This window comes from Lonchura striata, chromosome 19 (assembly GCF_050655825.1).
Source record: "Lonchura striata isolate lonStrDom1 chromosome 19, ASM5065582v1, whole genome shotgun sequence".
Lineage (NCBI taxonomy): Eukaryota > Metazoa > Chordata > Aves > Passeriformes > Estrildidae > Lonchura > Lonchura striata.
In genome coordinates, this window is record NC_140721.1 from 2,506,256 (window position 1) to 2,526,143 (window position 19,888).

Consider the following 19,888-nt stretch of genomic DNA (forward strand, 5'->3'; position numbering starts at 1 on the left):
GAGGCTTGGAAGAGCTGACGGCCCAGTCGTGCTGCACTCAGGAGAACGAGAGCGTGCAGAACGTTTGGTCACATCCCAAGGGTGGTTTGATGTTATTTGGACGTTCTGGATGGGTTCATCCTGGCATGAATCCATGGATCCGTGTCCGTGCTTGCTGGGGAGGTACCTGCTGGTGGCCTGGCTGGTGGCTGTGCAGGAGGAGCTCAGTGTTGGGTGTTCCGTGGGGACAGCGCCGGGGCAGGTGACCCTGGTGTGCCCCAGGGTCCTCCCGCAGATGAGGCCGAAAGCAGAGGTGTAGTTCAGGTTTAAAACCATTCAGTAAATGGGAGAGAGCACACAGAAAGTTTTGCTGGTTTAGAAGTTTTCCTGTGGGAGTTGGAATTTGTAAGCTGTACCCAGCAGTGTCCTGCCCCTCCTGTCCTCGCTGAGCATCACACACAAGGATTGTGTGTGACCAAGTGATTTCGGGTGTCGGGGTGGTGACAAACCAAGGTGACATTTCAAAAAGCAGCACTACAGTGCAAACTGCACTTTTCTAACAAAGACACAAAGATTGGAACAAATGTTCCCTCAAAAATTTGGTTTAGCTTGCTGTGTGAGTGCTCATTGTGACACTGTGGCTGGGGAAAGGACTTCAACCACCAGGCTGCTTCATACTGACCACGAGCTGGTCATTAACTGCTGATGGTTTCTGATTGAGTTAAAACTGGGCAAAGCTGACAACAGCAGCCCAAAGTAGAAGGGAAAATGTTTCATATCCCATTACTGATTATGATCTGTTGCACATTAAAATTAATTCCTAGTAAGCTGAAGTTCGGGGTTAGCTTGCCAGAAATGAAACAACTTGAGGCACAGATTAGGATATTTCAGTCATAATCATCTGATGCCTTTGTTGTCTTTATTTGTCCAACAGAATCCAGCTTGTTTTCCACACTGCTCCTTGTGCAGATGCACGAGCAGAGTGGCTCAGCAGGGCTGGGGATCCAGGAGAGGTTAACATATTCAGCAGCATCAAGCAGAGCTTTTCATTCACGTTCAAATGGAGCTGTGTGGGTGGCTCCACAATGTGGGAAACGCTTTTCATTGAAGAATCTGAATATTTTGTAAGGAAGTGAATAGTTGCAAATAATCTTTTCTGTAACACTGAAATAAAGAACAAATGAGCTATTCTCAGAACATACTGAAGCGTTACTGTCCTCAGTGATTTAACAGAGCTATACAGAAAAAAATATTCCAAACTTGACAGATTCATATCCTAATCTTTTCTCCTTCATCAGGAGACTGCGTGGTTTGCGTAGCTGATACTGGTTAAAGCAGGAGTTAACAGGATACATTTTCTCCAGCACTACCTTTTGAGAAATACAACTCAATTTCTTAAATTATAAATGTCAGCTAGAATTCCAATAGTCAACACAGGGCCCTATGGGCCGAGTACATCCCCAAAACACCCAGCAGCTGGTGTGTGCCAGAATTTTGGCTCCTGCCAGGCCACTGAGGAGGCTTTGGGCTTGCTGTGAATATGTCAGAGCACTGGCACAGCTGCCCAGGGCAGTGGTGGAGTCCCCATCCCAGCAGGGATTTGGAGGATGTGTGGATGTGGCACTTGGGGACGCGGGTGCCTGGTGGCTTTGGCAGTGGAACAGTTGGGCTTGGTGATCTCAGAGGGCTTTTCCAACCTCAGTGATCCTCTGCTGGGATGTAACAGTGAAATTTTGCTGCCATCGTTTCACTGAGGTGAAGTTTTTCCCCGAGTGCAGGGTTTGAAGGACAGGGCCAGAGTTTGGGAATCCCCAGGTGACCGTGCAGAGCCCTGCCTCCCTGCATTCCCATCCCAGCAGTGGTGCTGCAGGGCTGAGGTGGGATTTCCCTGCAGTCTGCACACAGAAAGCACTGCAGGAACTCAGGGCAGCTGCCACAGCCCTGTGCTCTGTGCTCCCAAATAATGAAACTTCAGCAGTGCAGGGGATCTCCAAGGCAAGGCTGAGGAGGTCAGCATCAGCCTCCACGAAACGTGATTAACTTTATCCATCTCCTGGTGCATTTCTTTCCAATCCACTCCAGTGCTTGATTTAATTTTCCTTTTATGTAAACTCCCAAGATTTAGCTGCATCAGAATGATTGCAGGGATTCCCTGCTCACGGCTGGCTGCTCCCTGATCCCTCTGGGGCTTTCCTACCACCCCCTCCAGGCTGGTGCTGTGGGGGCAAAACTGCAGGGCATGGAAGAGTTGCTCAGAGAGGAAATGCAGCTGGAATTCTGTTTGGGAACGTGAGCAGCAGGTTGGATCTGCTGGGGAGGAGAGGAGCAAGCCCTGGGACTCGGCTCAGGATCTCTGCTGGGATCCTGGGAGAGGTTTGTGCCCGTTTTCCCCGAGTATCCTGTGGATTTGGTGATCAGTAGATACTCTTTTTCTTTTTATTAATTAAAGATTGGGTTTGAGATAATTTTTAACAGATTTTGTAAAAACCTCAGTGCCCTTATTCTGAATTACCCATTTTGCCTGTGCCCAGAAATGTATCATGTGCTGCACAAGCTTTTAGTTGTTTTTAGGTTCTCAACAAATTCAAAACCCAGCCACAATTATTTTCAAGCTTCAGGAGGTTAATATTGTATAGACCGTTTTAACCACCATTTTAAATGTGTTTTATCACCAAAAAAATAAAAAAAAAAGGACTTCTGGCTTTTTCCACAATATTAGCTCTATCATATCAGAGTCCTTTATTGAATATTTTATTGACCGTCTGCTTGCCCTGTGCTAACCTGCCTGACATCCAAAGTTCCTCCCTCTCTGGAGAGGCCACGTCAGTTCCCATTAAGCAGTTGAGCATGAATTTTCCCTTCTTATTTCCTGTGGATAAACTCCATCCCAGCAGGAGGAACCTGGGCCCTGGTGCATCCCAGGGACAGCCAGAGCCAGCAGCAGCTCGGGGTGGATTTAAGGTGGCCTTGGCAGGGGTGGGCTCCACACTCCCTTGGGGCTTGCATCAGCATTTTGTACAATTTTGCTTTACACAAATTTAAAGGTATTGAAGAGGAAAATTTCTTCCCTTGGCAAGTTAATTACTTGACTTCTCATAGAAGCAAAGCTTGAAGCAAAAGGGAAGAGGAAAATGCATCTTCTGTTTAAATTAGGCAGCCTGTCCAGGAACGAGGGTAGCATGTCCTGAGCTGTTGCAGTTTTAATTACCTCCATTAATTTTCCAATTTTTTAAATGTTATTAATATTTCATTTTACTTTCTGCACACCTTCCTGTTTAAATTAAATAATATTTAAATTCTGTGTTTTCTAAGTAGAAAACCAGAAGAAGGTTGTGTCACTGTAGGGTTTTATGGCCCTGCAAACCCTTTGCTTGCAGAGTTTGCTCTGGCTGGGCATCCTGAGAGCTCTGTGCTGAGCCTGCTGCCCTCTCAATAACATGCCCATGGTTTTTTGCTGTGCTATGTGACATTTCCTAAATAGTTTTAATATGAAATACGTATAAATCTTTCATAATTCCTCAGCTGCCATGGTTGAAATAATGGACAATGTCATTATGTGCCTTCCTTCGTATGCAACAATTGTTTGACAGACATTGTGGCGTCTCTGAGAAAAGCATCCAGGGCAAGGGAAAAGAAAATTTTCCTCCAAGCCATAAAATATTTTAGGCCACATTTCATAGCATATTATTTAATTTATTTTTTTTTTTAAACAGAATCTCAAAATATTTAGAAAATTTGTTTTTCCTTCAAGGAATAAGAATTCGCACAGGAATTTACAACAGGACAACTCTACCTGAGTTTTACTGTACTTGAAAAAGCTCTCAGATAAAAAAAGCAAATTGGGAAGAACAGATTCTTAGATTGTGTTTCTAAGGGTGTTTTCACTGTGGTGGAGTTGGAGGGGTGAACAAAGTTGGTTCAGATTATATCTCTGGGACTGCAGTGTTTGGCAGCAACGTGTGTCTAACTCAAAATGCAACAAGAAATGGAGGAAATTTCAATTTTTTATTGTGATTATGGAGGTCTGTGGAGAAGGGTGCTATTCTTGGGACATATAAGGATTTTTAGTGCCTTTCTTTTCCAAACTTGGTGTCAGATGTTGTAACCTAATTTATTTTCCCATTAGCTTTTGCTAATGATACTAAAACTTCCTTTAAAAGCTTTCCTAATTAATGATCTTCTTGCTCCCAAACAAAAACTATATTGTCTTTGAGAAGTGGCTGAGCATTTTAAAAACAACAGGCTGTTGGTAGGTTTTATTGCCTCATGAATTTAGGGTCAACACACCTATTATTTGCCAGAGTTAATTTGTGCTGGGTTATTGACTGTCGGCTTGTTGGGGGATATCTGACTCTTGTAAAAGTTACACTCATCTCAAATGGTTGTAATTTTATTCTTGGTGCTCTGGTGCCACAATATTTAGCTAATAAAAGGAGGGGAACAGTTGTACAAAGGCAGGTATTTAACTTCAGGCTCGTGAGAGCGAGGCTGTCATTACTCTTTGTATTCCTTCTCTCTACACTGAATGGTTTTCATTTTCTTTTAGATAAAGAAAGGGGAAAAGACAACTTTGTTGAAATCGTCAGACATGTAAAAAAGTACAAGATACTTAGTTTTAAGATTTGTAGGTTTTTAATCAGACTTTTCAGGTGGCTCCATCTGAGCTCAGGGCTTATCCAAGAGGAAGTTTGGTCATTTGCAAAGAGCTCAGTGGCACTAAAATAACCAACTCCTTGCCAAAAAGATGGGAGAGCTTAATTTGATGTATAACTCGTGTGTCAGGGTGAAAATATCCCCCATGGACACTCCAAACTGGAACCACTGCAGATAGCAAAGCTGGCAGTTGGTTTAAAAATCCCCTAAGAAACCATCCCTTTTGTGTTTGCAATTCAGAATTAAATTGGGGAGTTGTCCCTTCTGGTTTTCCGAGTGTCTGCTTCCATCCCAAAGATGAGCCATATGTCCTTGTGGGGTGAAAACCAGAGTTTTCTGTAAACCAGCCTTCAAGTGCACAGTGCCAAGCCAAAGTCTCTGCTGTGCCTTGCTCTCCGAACTCCAGTCGATAAAAAGTTCCTCAGAACAATCCAAATTAGCACCAGGAAGTCATGACCTGTAATGTGGGAGTTGGAAAATATCCATTTATTCTTCAGGGTGCACTGGGAAATCACATGTTTCTGTGTAGGAAATTCAGGAGTGCTGAGCTTAATCCTGTTATCCCAGTTTGTTTCCCCAATTTCCCAACTCCTTTTTATTTTTTTTTTTTTGTTAAATGGCCAAATATATTACTACTCCTTTTCTTCATTCTGACAGAAACAATTCAGAAATATTCCTGAGCGTGCTGGATCTCTGCAGGTGCAGGGTGCAGCTGACAGGAGCTGGTTTTGAGACCCTTGGCACATCCTATTAAAAAGTGGAGGGTTATTCTGACCCCTAACCCCAGCACTGCTGAGCAGGTGACAGTCTGATTCTTTGCTTGATTTCCAGCAAACTCTGCCTTTTGGCTCTCTGCAGTGGATATTTATTGCAGAAAAAGGGGGAAGCATCTGAGACTGGTTTAAGTCAAGTCTGGGAGTTCCCCTGCCTGCCACAGGCACCCTGAGGAAGCACCTAAGGAACTGAAGCATCTCTGCTCATCCCACACCCACCTGAGGTGCACACAATCTCTGCCATGGTTGCTATATAAATAACCACCCCAATCCTTCCTAAATCAACTTTGCTAGTTTACAGTGTGTGTATAACTTTTAAAAGTTGAAACCCAAAAGCTGGCTCTGTTTGTTTTCTCACGAAATCGTAGCCAGAGCAGTGAATTCATAGCTGAGCTCTTACTCAGTGGCTACTGTATTATAAATAACTCTTCACCTTGGCCCTGTTTCTCCAGCCATTACTCACTGTGAGTAGCCCTTAGGAGCACAGAGTAGCAGAGAAGTAGATGATCCTGCTGTCATTACTCACAGTTTTAGCACCCTGGCACATCAGGAGGTCTGTTTTCAAACAAGGAGCTTTCCTCAAGAAGTGGCAAGTTTTCCTACCTGGTAAAACTACACTTGCAGAAATTATCCAAGGAACTAGCACTGCAGATAAATCAAAAATTAAAGCAGGGGAAAGTGGGAAGAAACTCTAGCCTAGGATATTTGGAAGGGTGTATGCCTAAAAGTGTTGCTGTGTTTTTTCTTTGGGCACTGTCAGGAGTGTGGAGCTGAGGAGCAGCTCGGGAGCACTGATGGGAGAGGCATCACCTCACCCCTCCTGCCTTCCCCTCACCATCACTCTGCTTTGCTTTCAAAGTGTAAATTAACTTAAAGTTTCAAAGCTTTTGGGAACGATTCCAGACCAGAGGTCATCTTTCCTGGGTGGTTTATTGGCTGGCCTGTGTTTGCCCACATCTCTAGTGTTTACCAGCTGAGGGAGTTTATGAAATTTTGATGCAGGAATTAGGTTGTTGCTCATCTTGTACCTCCTTGCTCATATTATTGACAGTACCACTGAACTGCTTGAGGCAGATAGTATCTCAGTGATCACTGTGCTATTTCAGCTCTCCACTGCTGACAACATCAGAAGTGTTTTAACAGGGTTTTAATGGGCAGCTTCTGCAGCTCCTTGGAGGGTTGCAAATAGCTGCTGTGAAAAACCTTTTCTGCCTCTCCGAGCTGACATGCCCTCCTTTCCTTTCCTTTCCTTTCCTTTCCTTTCCTTTCCTTTCCTTTCCTTTCCTTTCCTTTCCTTTCCTTTCCTTTCCTTTCCTTTCCTTTCCTTTCCTTTCCTTTCCTTTCCTTTCCTTTCCTTTCCCTTTTCCCTTTTCCCTTTTCCCTTTTCCCTTTTCCCTTTTCCCTTTTCCCTTTTCCCTTTTCCCTTTTCCCTTTTCCCTTTTCCCTTTTCCCTTTTCCCTTTTCCCTTTTCCCTTTTCCCTTTTCCCTTTTCCCTTTTCCCTTTTCCCTTTTCCCTTTTCCCTTTTCCCTTCCCTCAGGACAAAGCCTGGGTTTGATGGCAGCAGTTTCTAGCTGAGTGGTTGCCTTGCTCTGCTTGTTACCAGAAATGAGGCTTGCAGAACAGCTTTCTTTGCACTATGGAAAAGCTTTCTCCTCCCTATTTTGCTTAATATAACTATAATGTGCCCTTTATCACACTTCAACTTGAGTAATCCCAGTTTGGAAATAGTGCAGAAATACCCATGGGAAAAAGCACGAGAAACGTACATTATAAAAAACACACAGGCCAAGCTCAAAAGATCCACTGACATGTAAATTTAATTAAAAAATTATAGGTTTTCAATGAGGGCTTGTGTCTTCAATTTACCAGTTTCCATGACTTCTCCAGCAAAAGTGTTTCTTTTTTGCATTCTTGCTGGAAAACACGCTGAGGGCTATTACAGTCTCCAAGAAGAGTCTCTATTCTGTGTCACGGGGAAAAAATAAAATTACCCAAAATATGTACACTTGAAATAAGTAAGAAAAATACGCACTTTCCTGTTTTGTTTTATTTCTATCCTCTAACAAAAGTTAAACTTTCCAGTAACCAGCAGTGCATGAAAAAGCATGTCCTAACTGTGTGAATAAGATAACTTTGGATTGCATGTGCAAATTTTAGGGAATTTTTCTTCTTTCCATGAAAGATGCGTGAGATTGGATAAAATGGTGGTGAGTGGGTGAGCAGAAGAAGAGCTGATGGACAAAGGCAGAGGCTCATGATACAAAATGTCACTATTCAAAGAGGATTCTAGCTTAAAGAAGGGAATCCCAAAGTTTTATTATTGAAAATTTTTTATTTCTTCACCAGCTGCATGTTTAAGGGAAGAAATCCCAGCAAGGGATCCCCACCTTCCTTGGTGTGATGTCCCAGGATCAAGAGGTGTCCAAAACCCAGAGATTTTCCTCAATGGCCACATCCTCTGAGGGAAAATACAACTTAAAACTCTTGGCTGCTCAAACTTAAAAGGAAAAGCCAAAGGTCTTTGGCACTCAGCAGGATTAAATGCTTTTCTTAACTCTATTCTTCCATCCACTCTTCTCTAGCAAAGCCCTGTGCAGGCTGAACCTCTCAAATATCAGGGTTTATAAAAGCTACTTCTGCTCAATACCCATTATTTCAGGTTTTAATGCAGTAAAGGCAAGGTTTTGGTGGTGCTTTCTTAAGTCCAAAGCAGCTGCTCAAAGGACCAAATCTTTAGGTTAAGAGAGAGGAAAAAACCTCTTGTCTGTGGAATTTCAGCCCCTCAGTAAAGAAATGGAGATGTTCAGAGCAGAGCTGTGACTTTCACACTTTCTATCTCCAAGCTTGTGGGTTCTGCTGCAAGTTGCAGCACTGAAAACCACTGTGGCTTTTGTTTCTCTAACTTAATTAATACAAACAATTCATCAGTAGCTGATGCCTTTCAGAGTGGTTTTTCCCTGAGTCAGCTTACTGTGGAAGCGGTTCATTATAAATTACAATGAGCAAAAGAAAAAGAAATAGGCAGAGTAAAGCCTCTGACGTGGTGGGCTTCTCTTTGCTGAGTTTATTTGAGGAAACTTGTAGCCAAAATCTGAATTTTCATTTATATACATTGTTCCATGTCTAAAATGAAAAAAAAAAAAAGAGTTGAAATGAGCAAGAGCAGAAGGGATTAAGGGAAGGAAAAGGAGCCAGTGCTGCTTTAGACTTATTTTTATGCAGATTGTTTGTCACCTGTGCTGGTTCAGTGGCTGCTTTGAAGTTAGTCTGGCATTAGTGTTGTGCCTTAGGCAAGGTTGTTTGCTGCCTCTCTGTCCGTGTTATTTCACTTGCTTTTATGTTCACTTCTATCTCCTGGATTTGCTCTGCCAATTTGGATGTAATCGTGTGAAACTTGGCTTTTGATTTTATCCTGTAGCTTTTGCTCACACCAGCCATCCTTTATCCTGTAGAACAGCACTTGGTGAATGGAAGGCATTGCTTTGGCCTGGTCATTCCTGAATTTCCCATAAACCAAAATGTAATATTCCTATAATTAATTAAATGTAATTAACACGTTCTAAACACGCTCAAAACCAATCAGAAGTCAGAGGGTCAGAGACACGTTCATTCAGAAGGGGGAATCTGATGTAATTATGCCTCTGATGGTGGACTCCATGGTCCTAGAGGTCTTTCCCAACCTAAATGATCCCGTGGCTCATCTGGATGCACAAAGTGGTTCCAGAAGATGTGTGAGGATCTGCCTGTCCTGTAGCTTTGGTCTGTGCAGGATCAATGCAGAGACTTCAGGGGTGAATTCATCACTGCAGCTGTTTCTTGAACATCATGGAGCAGAAACCAGCCTGCAGTTGCACAGGTTATGTCACTGCTTGAATCCTCCCTGTCTCCTTTCCTTTATTCCCAAATATGGTTTTATCCCACCTATGTGGAGACAGGCAAGGTGCTGCATAGCCAAAGGGCACTTCCTTACTTCAGGATTAAAGAGTTCCCTTAAAAATAGAACTTGTGTGTAACTCTGGGTTCAGTCACCCAAAATAATGGCTAAAGTTTCTTTATGTTGCCTGTGCTTCTTCAGCACGTGGAGAAAATGCAAATTTAAAAACAAGAGGGAAAAGAAACTGTCTCTTGTGCTCCTCTGAGGTTCCCAGGTCCAGAGCACAGCACTCATCACCCCAGGTGCCCAGGCCAAGACCACAGTGACAGACTGAGACTCTGGGTCATGCTTTGTAACATCCATTTGTATTTATGGCCTGATTCTGAAGGGTGTTAAACGTATAAAACATGTATGTTTAAGTGATGTTTTTGAATCTCCAAGTCATTCCACTGTTAAGTGTTTTCATGGCGATGTGCTTAGGTAGGAACAAACTGAGCTTGTAGGGAAATTTAAGGAAGATAAAATTTTGGATGCCTCGAGCTTCTTCAGATGGATTTAGCAGCAGGAGGAGGCAGGACTGGAGTGGGGCTTTCCTTGCCAGGTGTTCTGTCTGCAACGTGGGCCAGGCAGGTATAAAAGAGAGATGTCAGTGAGCAGCTGATGGCTTTGGCAGAGGTGAGGCTGTCCCTGCTCGTGGCTGTGACCATCCCAAAGCTCTGCCATGGCTCTGTGTTCTGCAGGGCCAGAGAGGAGGCAACTCATCCTGCAGGCATTTCCAGTCACATGCTGCAGAGCGTTTTAGGCAAATTTTGTTTAAGCAGCTGTCGGATGAAAACTATGAAAGCTCAGTTTTGTTCCTGGAGCTCTCAGAATATTCCTCATGGGTTCCCGGGGCTGAAAGCAGTCATGTGTGGCACAGCCACACTGCCAGGCTCTTGTGCTCTGGAATTTAGAGGGAAATGAGGATCCTGTCCCTTCATTTACTTCCATTGCTGCCTCTTCCTTTATTTCCATGCGCTGAGGTCTCGCAGTCATGGAACTGGGCAGCTCCTTTCCAAAATGCAATATTTACCCTGTTCACTTCTGAGCCTGCGTCCTCAGCAACAGAATTGATTCAGTTGGTGCTGCTGCACTTTTAATGTTCCCTTTTATGTTCATGTTTGTTCCAACAGAGTGACCACTAGCACAGACGACTTGAACTTGTATCACCCGCAAACTGACAACGCTGGAGCCACCAGTTTGTCATTATCCCTCCTAGTGTATCTGATTTAATTTTGCAACACTGGATTAATTCTTAGAATTGCAGTGCTTTTTGCTCGTTAATGGTCAGTAAATGATTCGGGGTGGGGGGGGGAGGGTTGGTGGGGGAATGGAATTCATCAGTTTTGCAGTCGTTTTAATTCTTCTCGTTTTAAGTTGTTCTATAAATATGTCTTTATGGATGTAGTTTTACTAGCTTAAAAACATCTAATTGAAAACAGTTGCTTAAATCTCTTTGGATCAAGGAGGCAGTAATAAGCAAAGAGAGTATCTTATCCCTGCAATCCAGAAACGCTTAGTGACTGCTATACTCAGTGCATGTGTAATCAGCTTCTTGTTTCATCTAAAAACCTTAGCTCTTTTGGTGTGATTTAGTACTTCCCCAGCAGCATGGTTTCCCTTGTCTGTAAGATTATCGATGAGTGAAACAAAATATATAAACCAAAAATGGCCTAAGAGGCAGAAGTGTTTCGAGAGCCCTCTGGTTCATTCCTGCCCTCTCGTCGTGGGGTTGGTGCGTTGCAGCACATCCCGGCCTTGATTTGAGTCTTACAAATTAACATTTTGTTGTACATTATGTAACGTTATTCGTATCACTTAACCTTTGCATCAGGCAGGACTGATCTCTGCTGTTTTGTAATGCCCCCCCAGCAGATGAAGCCTCTCTTGGAGGAGATCAGCCTGGGCATTTCCCTGCTGATGCTGCTCGGGAGTCCCAAACCACGGAGCTCCCAGGGATGAGAGCTCGGATGTCCTTCTGCTTCCTGAATCCTGTGGGACTGCCTTTGGCAGAGGGGGGTTATTGCTGTGATTTGGGTTTGGGACCTTGTGCACCGTTTGTTTAATGGCAGAAATTAATGTGGATCCTTTCTGGCTCATGAGATGGAATGACTGCAGATCCCCGGGCAGGGAGCGGGGGTACTTGGATGATGTGAATGCTGTAAATTATGTTGTTAATATATTTAAACAAAAATTACTGATGATGACCACTCTGGCTGCTGGCCTGTTTTTTTGAGGCTCCGACCTGCGTCCCTCTGGTTTGAAATGTGGTCCCATTTTCCAGAGGGATCCTCAGAAAGTGCCCCAGCAAACCTGGGAAGTCTGTAAATGATCTGTGGCTCATTTCCAAGCGGGGAAGGCAGGAAAATAAAGCCAGTCTGTGCTGGGGGAGAGGGAAGGAGAAACCACAAGTGTTTCTTCATGCAAGCTGGAAGTAAAGCAGGTTAAATTACGTGAGATTTAGTGATCTTATTTTTTTAAACATCTGTGGTATTCATCTGAGTTGGACTGTCCACATGGTTCATTGTAATGTCTCATTAGGAGTCTCAATTAATGGAGGTGGTAATTTCATAAATTGCAAGCCCACATTTAATAAGGCTTTGTGTATCTTATTCCTTAAACAGGCAAACTGAGTCATGGACTTTACTCAGAAAGTTGTGTCACTTTCCTTTTTTTATTTATTTTCTTTTGAAATGTCAAATAATTTCACACAAATTTATCATCTGAAGGATTCAAGATCAGCAGTGTGGCAGCACCACAGGACTAAGGAGCACACACTTGTGCAGCATCTGATTCTTTGTCCAGAGTTAAAACCCAGAGTTCAGCCCCAGAAAATTCTTTTTCCAAGTCTTTGTGATAAGCAAGCAGCACTTCACACAAGGCCTTTGTTGGAAATCACCCGTGGTTTGGGGCTTTAAGAAATGCCTAAGTGTGTTCTGCCCATCTAAAAGCCATCCATTACAAAAAATAATCAGACATCCTTTTTTTTTCTTGTACATTTGTGTCATTCTGCGAATCAGAAGCATTTTGTGTGCTAAGGGCAATGTGCTTTGCTTTTGGAATTCCTGAGTTTCACTAAAACCCTGGGGCATAGTTTGTTCAGGAGACCTGAGGTGACCTGCAAATGGGAGCTGCTGTGTCCCTTTGCTGCTTAGCAAGATCATTTTAAAGAGAAAGTGAAATGCAGTGTCCAGATATAATGCAATAACATCATCATCAGAAGAGAAAAGCAGGATTTTTATATTAGGTGACCCATTGAAAGCACACTCCTTCAAGATGGACAGTTTCCTCATTTTTAACTGACAAAAAATTGGTGACTTTTCCTGAGTCCAAAAATCCTTCTGCAAGCAGGACTGGGGCTGAAGAGTCCATGTGAACATTTGGATTCTGTGTTGCTGCTTTGGATGCTGAGATCTCTGCAGGGAAAGGTGTAGGAGAAAGGAATATCTAGTTTGGTTATAGGATAATGTGCTGTCCTGTTTGGGAACCAGCCTTTCCATTCTTCTGGACTTAAAACCTTAGTTTTTCCCTGATATGTCAGTGACTGTCTATAAACACACTGACAATCTAAAAAATAATGAGGAGGGACCTGCTTATTGTCCTCATTTCCCATGGAGAGCAGGAAATGTCGTGTTTGAGCTCCTGAGCTGCTGGCCTGCATTTAATTCACCTTAAAATTAATTAAGAATCTTTATTGCTGTTGCCTTGGAGTTGGATTCGTTTCTAAACTCTAAATATTTGAGTGTCCCTCAGGGAAAAGAGTGAATCTCTGTCTCCCTGTGGATGGGGTGTGGTGAGAACCCTCTGCATCCCACAGTTCTGTCCATCCAGGGCAGCACGTCCCATTCCGAGGTGCAGAACGAACTTCTGGCAGCAGTTGGGAATTTGGTGGGGTTTGCTTCCATCTGACAGAGATTCCAGATGGAAAGGAGCAACTGCCTGTTCCTGGATGGGGCCATTTCCAATCAGCTCCACTGGCTGTGGGCTGGGAGGGGTTTTGGCCGCTCTGTTTTCATAGCCTGAGCCCAGATGTTCTCTCACTGCACTATCCCCCAGTCCTGCCGTGGCTGCTTGTCTTTTGAACCAAGAGGAATTCCATTGGAAGTGTTAGAAAGTTCAGTTCCATTTCCAGGGGTTTTTTAATGGTTCCTCCCTTTTCTTGCACGGCGGGTTAGGAACGTGTTAAAGCCTGTGGTAAAGTAATTTATGAAGGGCAGCTGGAGTTCAAAAGGTTCAAATATACAAGTTCAGTTCCAGCATCGTTTGGATCTTCACACCTCAGTGTCCCAACAGAGAAACTGGATACTGAGTTTTTACAGGTTTTACTGTAAAAACTGAGCCCTCCAGAACTTTTAGTAACTAATGGATTTTGCAGGAGTGGTTTGACTACCCTGGCTGTCCATTAGCTGGTTTGCTTTGATGTCTTTGCTGGAAACCTAAATGGCTTTTACTTGCACTTTTCCTTTTTTTCCCCAGTTCTATGTTTGCAGGAGATGTCCTTTGTATCACAGTAGCCGGTAGGGAAAATAGTGATGTACTCAAAAATTGGAGGAGCATTTAATCACAGACTATCCTAACTAGAATTTAAACTGTGTATTCTCAAGAAAGTTTCCATCTGCAGCTCACCAGTCCCCAGCTGACTACACGCAGTTCAATCTTCTGATTCTTGAATTCATTCTTTTCTGGGTGGCTTTGGTGGTGTTAAAATTGAATCCTCAGAAGCTACATTGTATTGAATCTATATTTCTCTCTTTTCTGTCCTTGTCGGACTTTATTACTGGCAATGGGGTTTGAAATACTCTGAAAAATTTGAGTTTTCTAATATGGGGATGATTGATAAAATACCTTTCTTCCTCATGAGTAGTTTAAGAAAGTTTGCTCTTGTATTTATTGAGCTGACAGACACTTGGCATGATTAATTTCATGCAATATGCTGTTGCTATTAGAAGTGCATACCTTTCATGGGCAACTCCTATAAATAACTTGCTGATTTAAAAGAATTTTTCATCATTATGTTCTTCACGTGCCCCTTACATTGGGTTTGTGTATTTTCCACCACCAGTCAGAATTCACTTTGTACACTAATATTAAGAGCAAGCTTACTCTGTGTTGCAAAATGATACAGAACAAGGAAAGAACCTAGAAAAAGATTGCTTTTCATACAATAGAGAATTGTATGTGACAATTCTGGACATTTTACACATGGAGAAACTGGAGCAGAGGAATGATCAAACCACTTCCATTTGGAGGAGGGAGCATGGGATGGGCTGGGGGTGCTCCTCCCTGTCACACGAGTACTCCAAAGGAAGGAGGTGTTGGAGCTGGTGTGGTTCCCCACACAAGGCTTTTATTCTGTGGTGGAAAATCTAATCTTTCCGAGACCATTTCTCTGGGGTCTGAGTCTGCAGTCTGCTTTATATTGGGAGATTGGCATGAAATCCACAGCACTTAAGAGGATAAAGGCCTTTGTCTCCAAAATGTACATTTTTTTTGGAACTGTAAAGGCAGTGGAACAAGAAATGGTTTTAAGTATATAATGTTAAGATTCAACCTCATAATCCTTTCTCAAGTAAAAATATGTTATAGAGCAGTGTTATCAATTCCTGTATTTTTTCCATGTGTTTGAGAGCATTCACTTAAAAAAAAAAAAAAAAAAAAAAAAAATCAAGAACCTTCCACATTAAACTAAAAATTGAAGAATTAAAAAAGTTAATTAAATTAATTACACCATAAAGACCTACTGTCACTAACCAGAGTGTCATCTTCTGGTTCCTCTGTAGGCACCATTTGATTTCTGGGAGAAGCATGGGAGGCTTTAAAAGTAAATTCAATAAAATTCCATTTCTCCTATTGCCTTTCTTATTGGCATGGTCACTTGAAAGGACCCCACAGCCTGTTTGTGCATGAGGACATTGGGCAGTTCCTCAGCTTCAGGGTGAATTAAATAATATTTTGAGAGCTGTTGTGCTGTAAATAACCTGCAGTGTTTGGAGCCTTCCTCTGCTTCCTTGAAATATCCCAGGAATTGAAGAAATGGAAGAAATCGTGGGATGAAAGCAGGGCAGGCTGAGGAGGGAAGAGCTGAGATGGAGAAGGTGGGAGGAGGTGGCTCTCTCTGGATGTGGGTGTTCAGCTCTCAGCCTGCAGGCAAGGGGACAGAAGGGACAATATCAAGAGAAGGAGTTTGAAAATAATAAAATTAGAATATTTATTCAGTAAGTACATTAGGAATTAGATAAATAGATGGAAACAAGAGCAGACCCCTGACTAATGTCAGTTCTTGTGGCACCACTGACTTAAATCAGTTTACACAAGCTCAGGGTTGGGGCAGACTGGCTCAGATAAATTTCTTAATCTGAACTTCCAACTTTCTTGCTTAGTATACTTAAATTTTATGTTTTCAACTTCACAGATGAATGTGCAACAAAACCAGAATTGCTACAGGTGCTCACATGGATAGAAAAGTGGTAAAATAGGTCAGCTGTCTGATGAGCTTTGATGTCACACTGGAGGAGCGTGGGGATGGGGTACTGGGAGGAATTCTTGGCCCTGGCACAGGTGCCCAGGGCAGCTGTGGCTGCCCCTGGATCCCTGGCAGTGCCCAAGGCCAGGCTGGACAGGGCTGGGAGCAGCTGGGACAGTGGAAATTGTCCCTGCCATGGCAGGGGTGGCTCTGGATGAGCTTTAAAATCCCTTCCAACCCAAATTATTCTGGGATTCTCCATGTCTGTTTTTCCAAAAAGCCACTCTCATGGCTTCCCAAGAAGAACCACAGCCTGTGACATTTTACACGGGAATTTTCTCCCAAAATCCCTCTCACACGCACAAGTGTTTCTTCTGTTTGCACTCAGCTCTGGGGAAGGCAGCACAGCTTGGTGCAGCTCAGGACCTTGACCAAGAAACAGTATTCAGAATTTTCTCTTCTTAAATGCCTCATTTTGACAGTTGGCTTGTTGGCCACTGTTTCAGTTCCATTCAGATGTCAAATTTAGAGCAAAGCATGGGCAGTGTGGGATGCATTTTTGGTCAGGGAGCAGCAAAGGGCTTTGGCCATCCCTCCTGCAGCACTTTTAAGGCACCTCCTGGAGTCAGGCTGGAGTGCTTTTAAAGTGAGCCAGCATCACTTGGATGTGGCTGAGGTGCAGCAATTTGGGAATTGCTCCCAGCTGGTGGAGGAATGATTTCCAAGCAAGCTGGGTGGCTCTTTAACCGCTCTTCCCAGTAGAAATAAGCTAAAATATATCGAAATCGTTGCTTTGACAAATAACCTAACGAGCCACTCAACTTGCTTTATGTATTGAATGGAGTCGCTTGACAATTATTATTATTTTCTAATGATATTAAGTTATAAATTATTAACAAGTGTTTAATTTCAGTCCAAACAGACCCAACAAAAGGGATTTGTGCAGTTATGAATTGCAGCAAAATACAAAATTGTTGAGCTTTTAGTAAACGCAAACTTGGAGACCCTGGTTATTTCTCCCTCTTTCAACAGCCAGTCATGAAACTTTCTTGCCCTTTTCACCTTTAAACTTCATTTGAACTTGGAAAGAAGACTTGTGAATTGTGGAGGGGGGAGGAAAAAAAAAAAAAAGAAAGAAAAGAAAAAGGGTGGGGGCTGGGGGGAGAGAAGCTCTGATTCTGTGTTACCGTAACAGTAATTCTGGCAAAATAATCCTCCTCTTGTGCATGAGTGTCTGCTACTGCTGCAGGGTAATCAGCTCACATGACATGCCTGGAGGCTAATGCTGGCCTGGGCTTTCTTTCTTTCTTTTTTTTTTTTGAAAGTCCATATTTAAACAAAGGCTGATTATCCAAACAAGAATTTGGACCGCATCAGCTGGACCAGTTAAATTATAGTTAGTAAAACTTGGCACCTCCAGAGCTTGGAATGTTGCAATTACAGCTGGATCCTCGTTTGGTAGGAGCCGTACAAAGCAATAAAAGTGGAGATTTTTATCTTTATAGGACATGGCTTAACTCTTTGAACGCAGAGGACCAAGTGCCAAAAATTACAGTCAGTGCTCAGACACAAGATTGCTGGCCAGGAAATGGGATGAACAGTTGTGTCCACGCTCGAGTGTCCATGCCAGCACAAGGGTGGATGCTGTGGCACTTGGAGTGATGCTCAGGATCCAGGATCCCTCTGAGATAAGGAACAGGAATACCAGCAGCAGCTTGTTCTTCAACTCCCTCGTCTTCCTGTTGTCTTTTTGACAGCGTTGCTGTGGTTTTATTTCAATGTCTCTCTTTTTTGTGTGTGTGTTTCCTGTTGCTGTGAAAGAGGTTTGTGTCCTTGGAGGATCTGGGCTATGCCTGGAATTGCTGTGATTTTCATCCCTCTGGAAAATTGTCTTCAATACTGCCTTGAAATCCTCGTGGAGCTGCTCCAGGGTGGGCAGGAGGCAGGGGGTGAGAGGCAGAAGTTGGGTTTTGTTTTACCAAACTGCTGTTGACCATTCCAGACTTGTTTTCCCTCCTTTCCTAAGGGGAGGGCTTGGCTTTGATTTGTCACTTACAAAGCTGAACTTTGGCTTTCTGGTTGTGTAATAAATAGCTCTGGTTTCCAGTCAGAAAATGAAAGTTCTTCTCCTAAAATTAAACCAAGAGCCCTTATCATTAGCCTAGAACAAATCAATGCCTTTGCATTAATTCCTGTGGAGTGGGGCCAGTTGACAGCTTTCCCTGATGGAGCTCTGTGCATGGGTTCATCTCAGCTTCTTTTTTAAGAAAGTGTTTGTTATTTGTGTTTTCTAAAAACCTTAGTGAGGAGTAAGGATGGAAATTGAAGCAGTCAGGACTATGCAGAACGTTTGCAAGAGCCCACCTGCTAGATAATGTTTACCTGGAGTTTTATCTTTGCTCTTTGCACAGAATAAAAGCTCCCATTTATTAAAGTGTGGAGAGGTTAATTTCCTTTCTCGTGGCAGTTTTACCATGTCCCAGTGTACTTTTGTCAGTGACAAATAACATGGATAACATGATTGCTGCTGGGAGAGCAGGGAGCAGGGTTTCTCTGAATGGAAGGACATGGCTTTTCCTGCCTTGAAGACCGAGAAGTTAAAGATTTTTCATCAAGATAAACGTGCAGATCCATAAGGTACAGCTCGCTCTGGGAGGAATGATGCCAACTGGAAGTAAGAAAGACCTAAGGAAAAATTGCTGGTTAATGTTTACTCTTTAATTACTGTTTTAATGGAGTGACTTTCCAACGTGACCTTCCCAGTGTGGTGGCTGCTTTGCAAGGGGGGATTTGGGCACCGTGGGCTCCAGGAGCTCTTGGCTCTGCATCCATCACTCAGCATTTTCCATGCTCATGGCTCAAGGGAGAACTTCTCCCCCAGGAACAGGACATTGGGCAACTTTGGGCCATTTCCCATAAAACTCCTGACTTTCTGCTGCGGACCGTGGGGCCTGCAGGAGGAGGAATCCAAACCTGCAGTCCGAGGGCAAATATTTGGAGTTTCTTGAGGTTTCCTGCTGTGTGCCTGGGAGGCCATCAAAAATTTCTTTCCCAGATTTGGGGAAGAATTTGGTTCTTGTTCTGTGTTCCTTTGCTCTCTGCTCAGTTCTCAGCCAGCGCTGAGGAGGGTCAGGGATGCCCCCATGAGTCTTTTCCATGACAATATTTCATACCAAGCACCAGCATTTGCTTTCTGGCTAGAAGAAATCCTCTTCTTATTCCATCTGCTCGCCTTGCTTGTTGTTTGTGTTGAACAGACTCAGCTTAAGCCACAGTGAGATGCTGAAGTGCTTTGCTGGCTGAAGGAACCCAGGTTTCCAACCTGGATCCAAGGGCGTGCCTGTGTATCCATCAAGGAATTTCTTTAAACAGAAAAGGAATCCACAGGATTGGGATTGATCAGAGAGGTGCTGACAGAGGGAATCTCAGATTTTAGACTCTCTTCAGACAATTGGAATATACTTCCAGCTGCCAAGGAGGAATCAACAGGAATGATCCATGGATAACTGTGAGCAACGAGCTCTAGTTCAGGCCAGCAGCTTTGCTCTTCAAATATTTCCTGTAATGCTATTTAAGAAACAATCTTGGATTTTAGGTAGCCAATATTGTAGTCAGAAATTATTCCCACTCTTGATTTTTCTCATTAATTAATCTCCTGTTTCTCCCTCCCCCTCTCTTGGATAGATTTATTCCTGCATCAGCAGGGAGGCAAGGAGAGGAAGCAGGGCAGGACTTGGGTGCCATTCCAGAGCTCTCTTGGAATTACAGTTCTCACCCTTTTTATTTCATGGGCCTCTTGTGAATTAATATTCACTTTAACCTTAAACCAGATTAAATCACAGAGGAAAAAAGAAGAAAGCTCATGGTGGAGGAGTCAAAGTAAGAAGGGTCCTCAGTAAAATTTCACAGCAGTTAGAGCTGTGCTTGGAAAAGAAAATGTAATTCTCATCATGTGTGAGTCGTATTCAAAATGCCCACTGTGTCAGGAAACAGAAAGAAAATATTTTGAACTGTTCTCTCACTGAAATTCTTGCTACAGGAGCCACTCTTGATGCTCCAGATGCATTATAACAAGCAAAATTATTTTGAACTTATTTATTTTTAAT

The 19,888-nt window shown here is 43.1% G+C and overlaps 1 protein-coding gene across 14 annotated transcripts in view; it reads left to right on the forward strand.

The window, feature by feature from the left end:
* BCAS3 (BCAS3 microtubule associated cell migration factor) overlaps positions 1–19,888 on the forward strand; it is a 298,450-nt gene that overhangs the window by 187,284 nt on the left and 91,278 nt on the right. The window contains exon 23 of one of the 14 annotated variants that reach the window (XM_085557234.1): positions 10,453–11,529. The exons of 12 other annotated variants lie outside the window; for them this stretch is intronic. In XM_085557234.1, coding sequence (XP_085413360.1) covers positions 10,453–10,457 — 5 coding nt within the window. In that variant the 3' untranslated portion in view covers positions 10,458–11,529. Of the gene's footprint in view, positions 1–10,452; positions 11,530–19,888 lie in introns of those variants that run through there. One more of the 14 variants, XM_077787571.2, reaches the window with a different exon arrangement.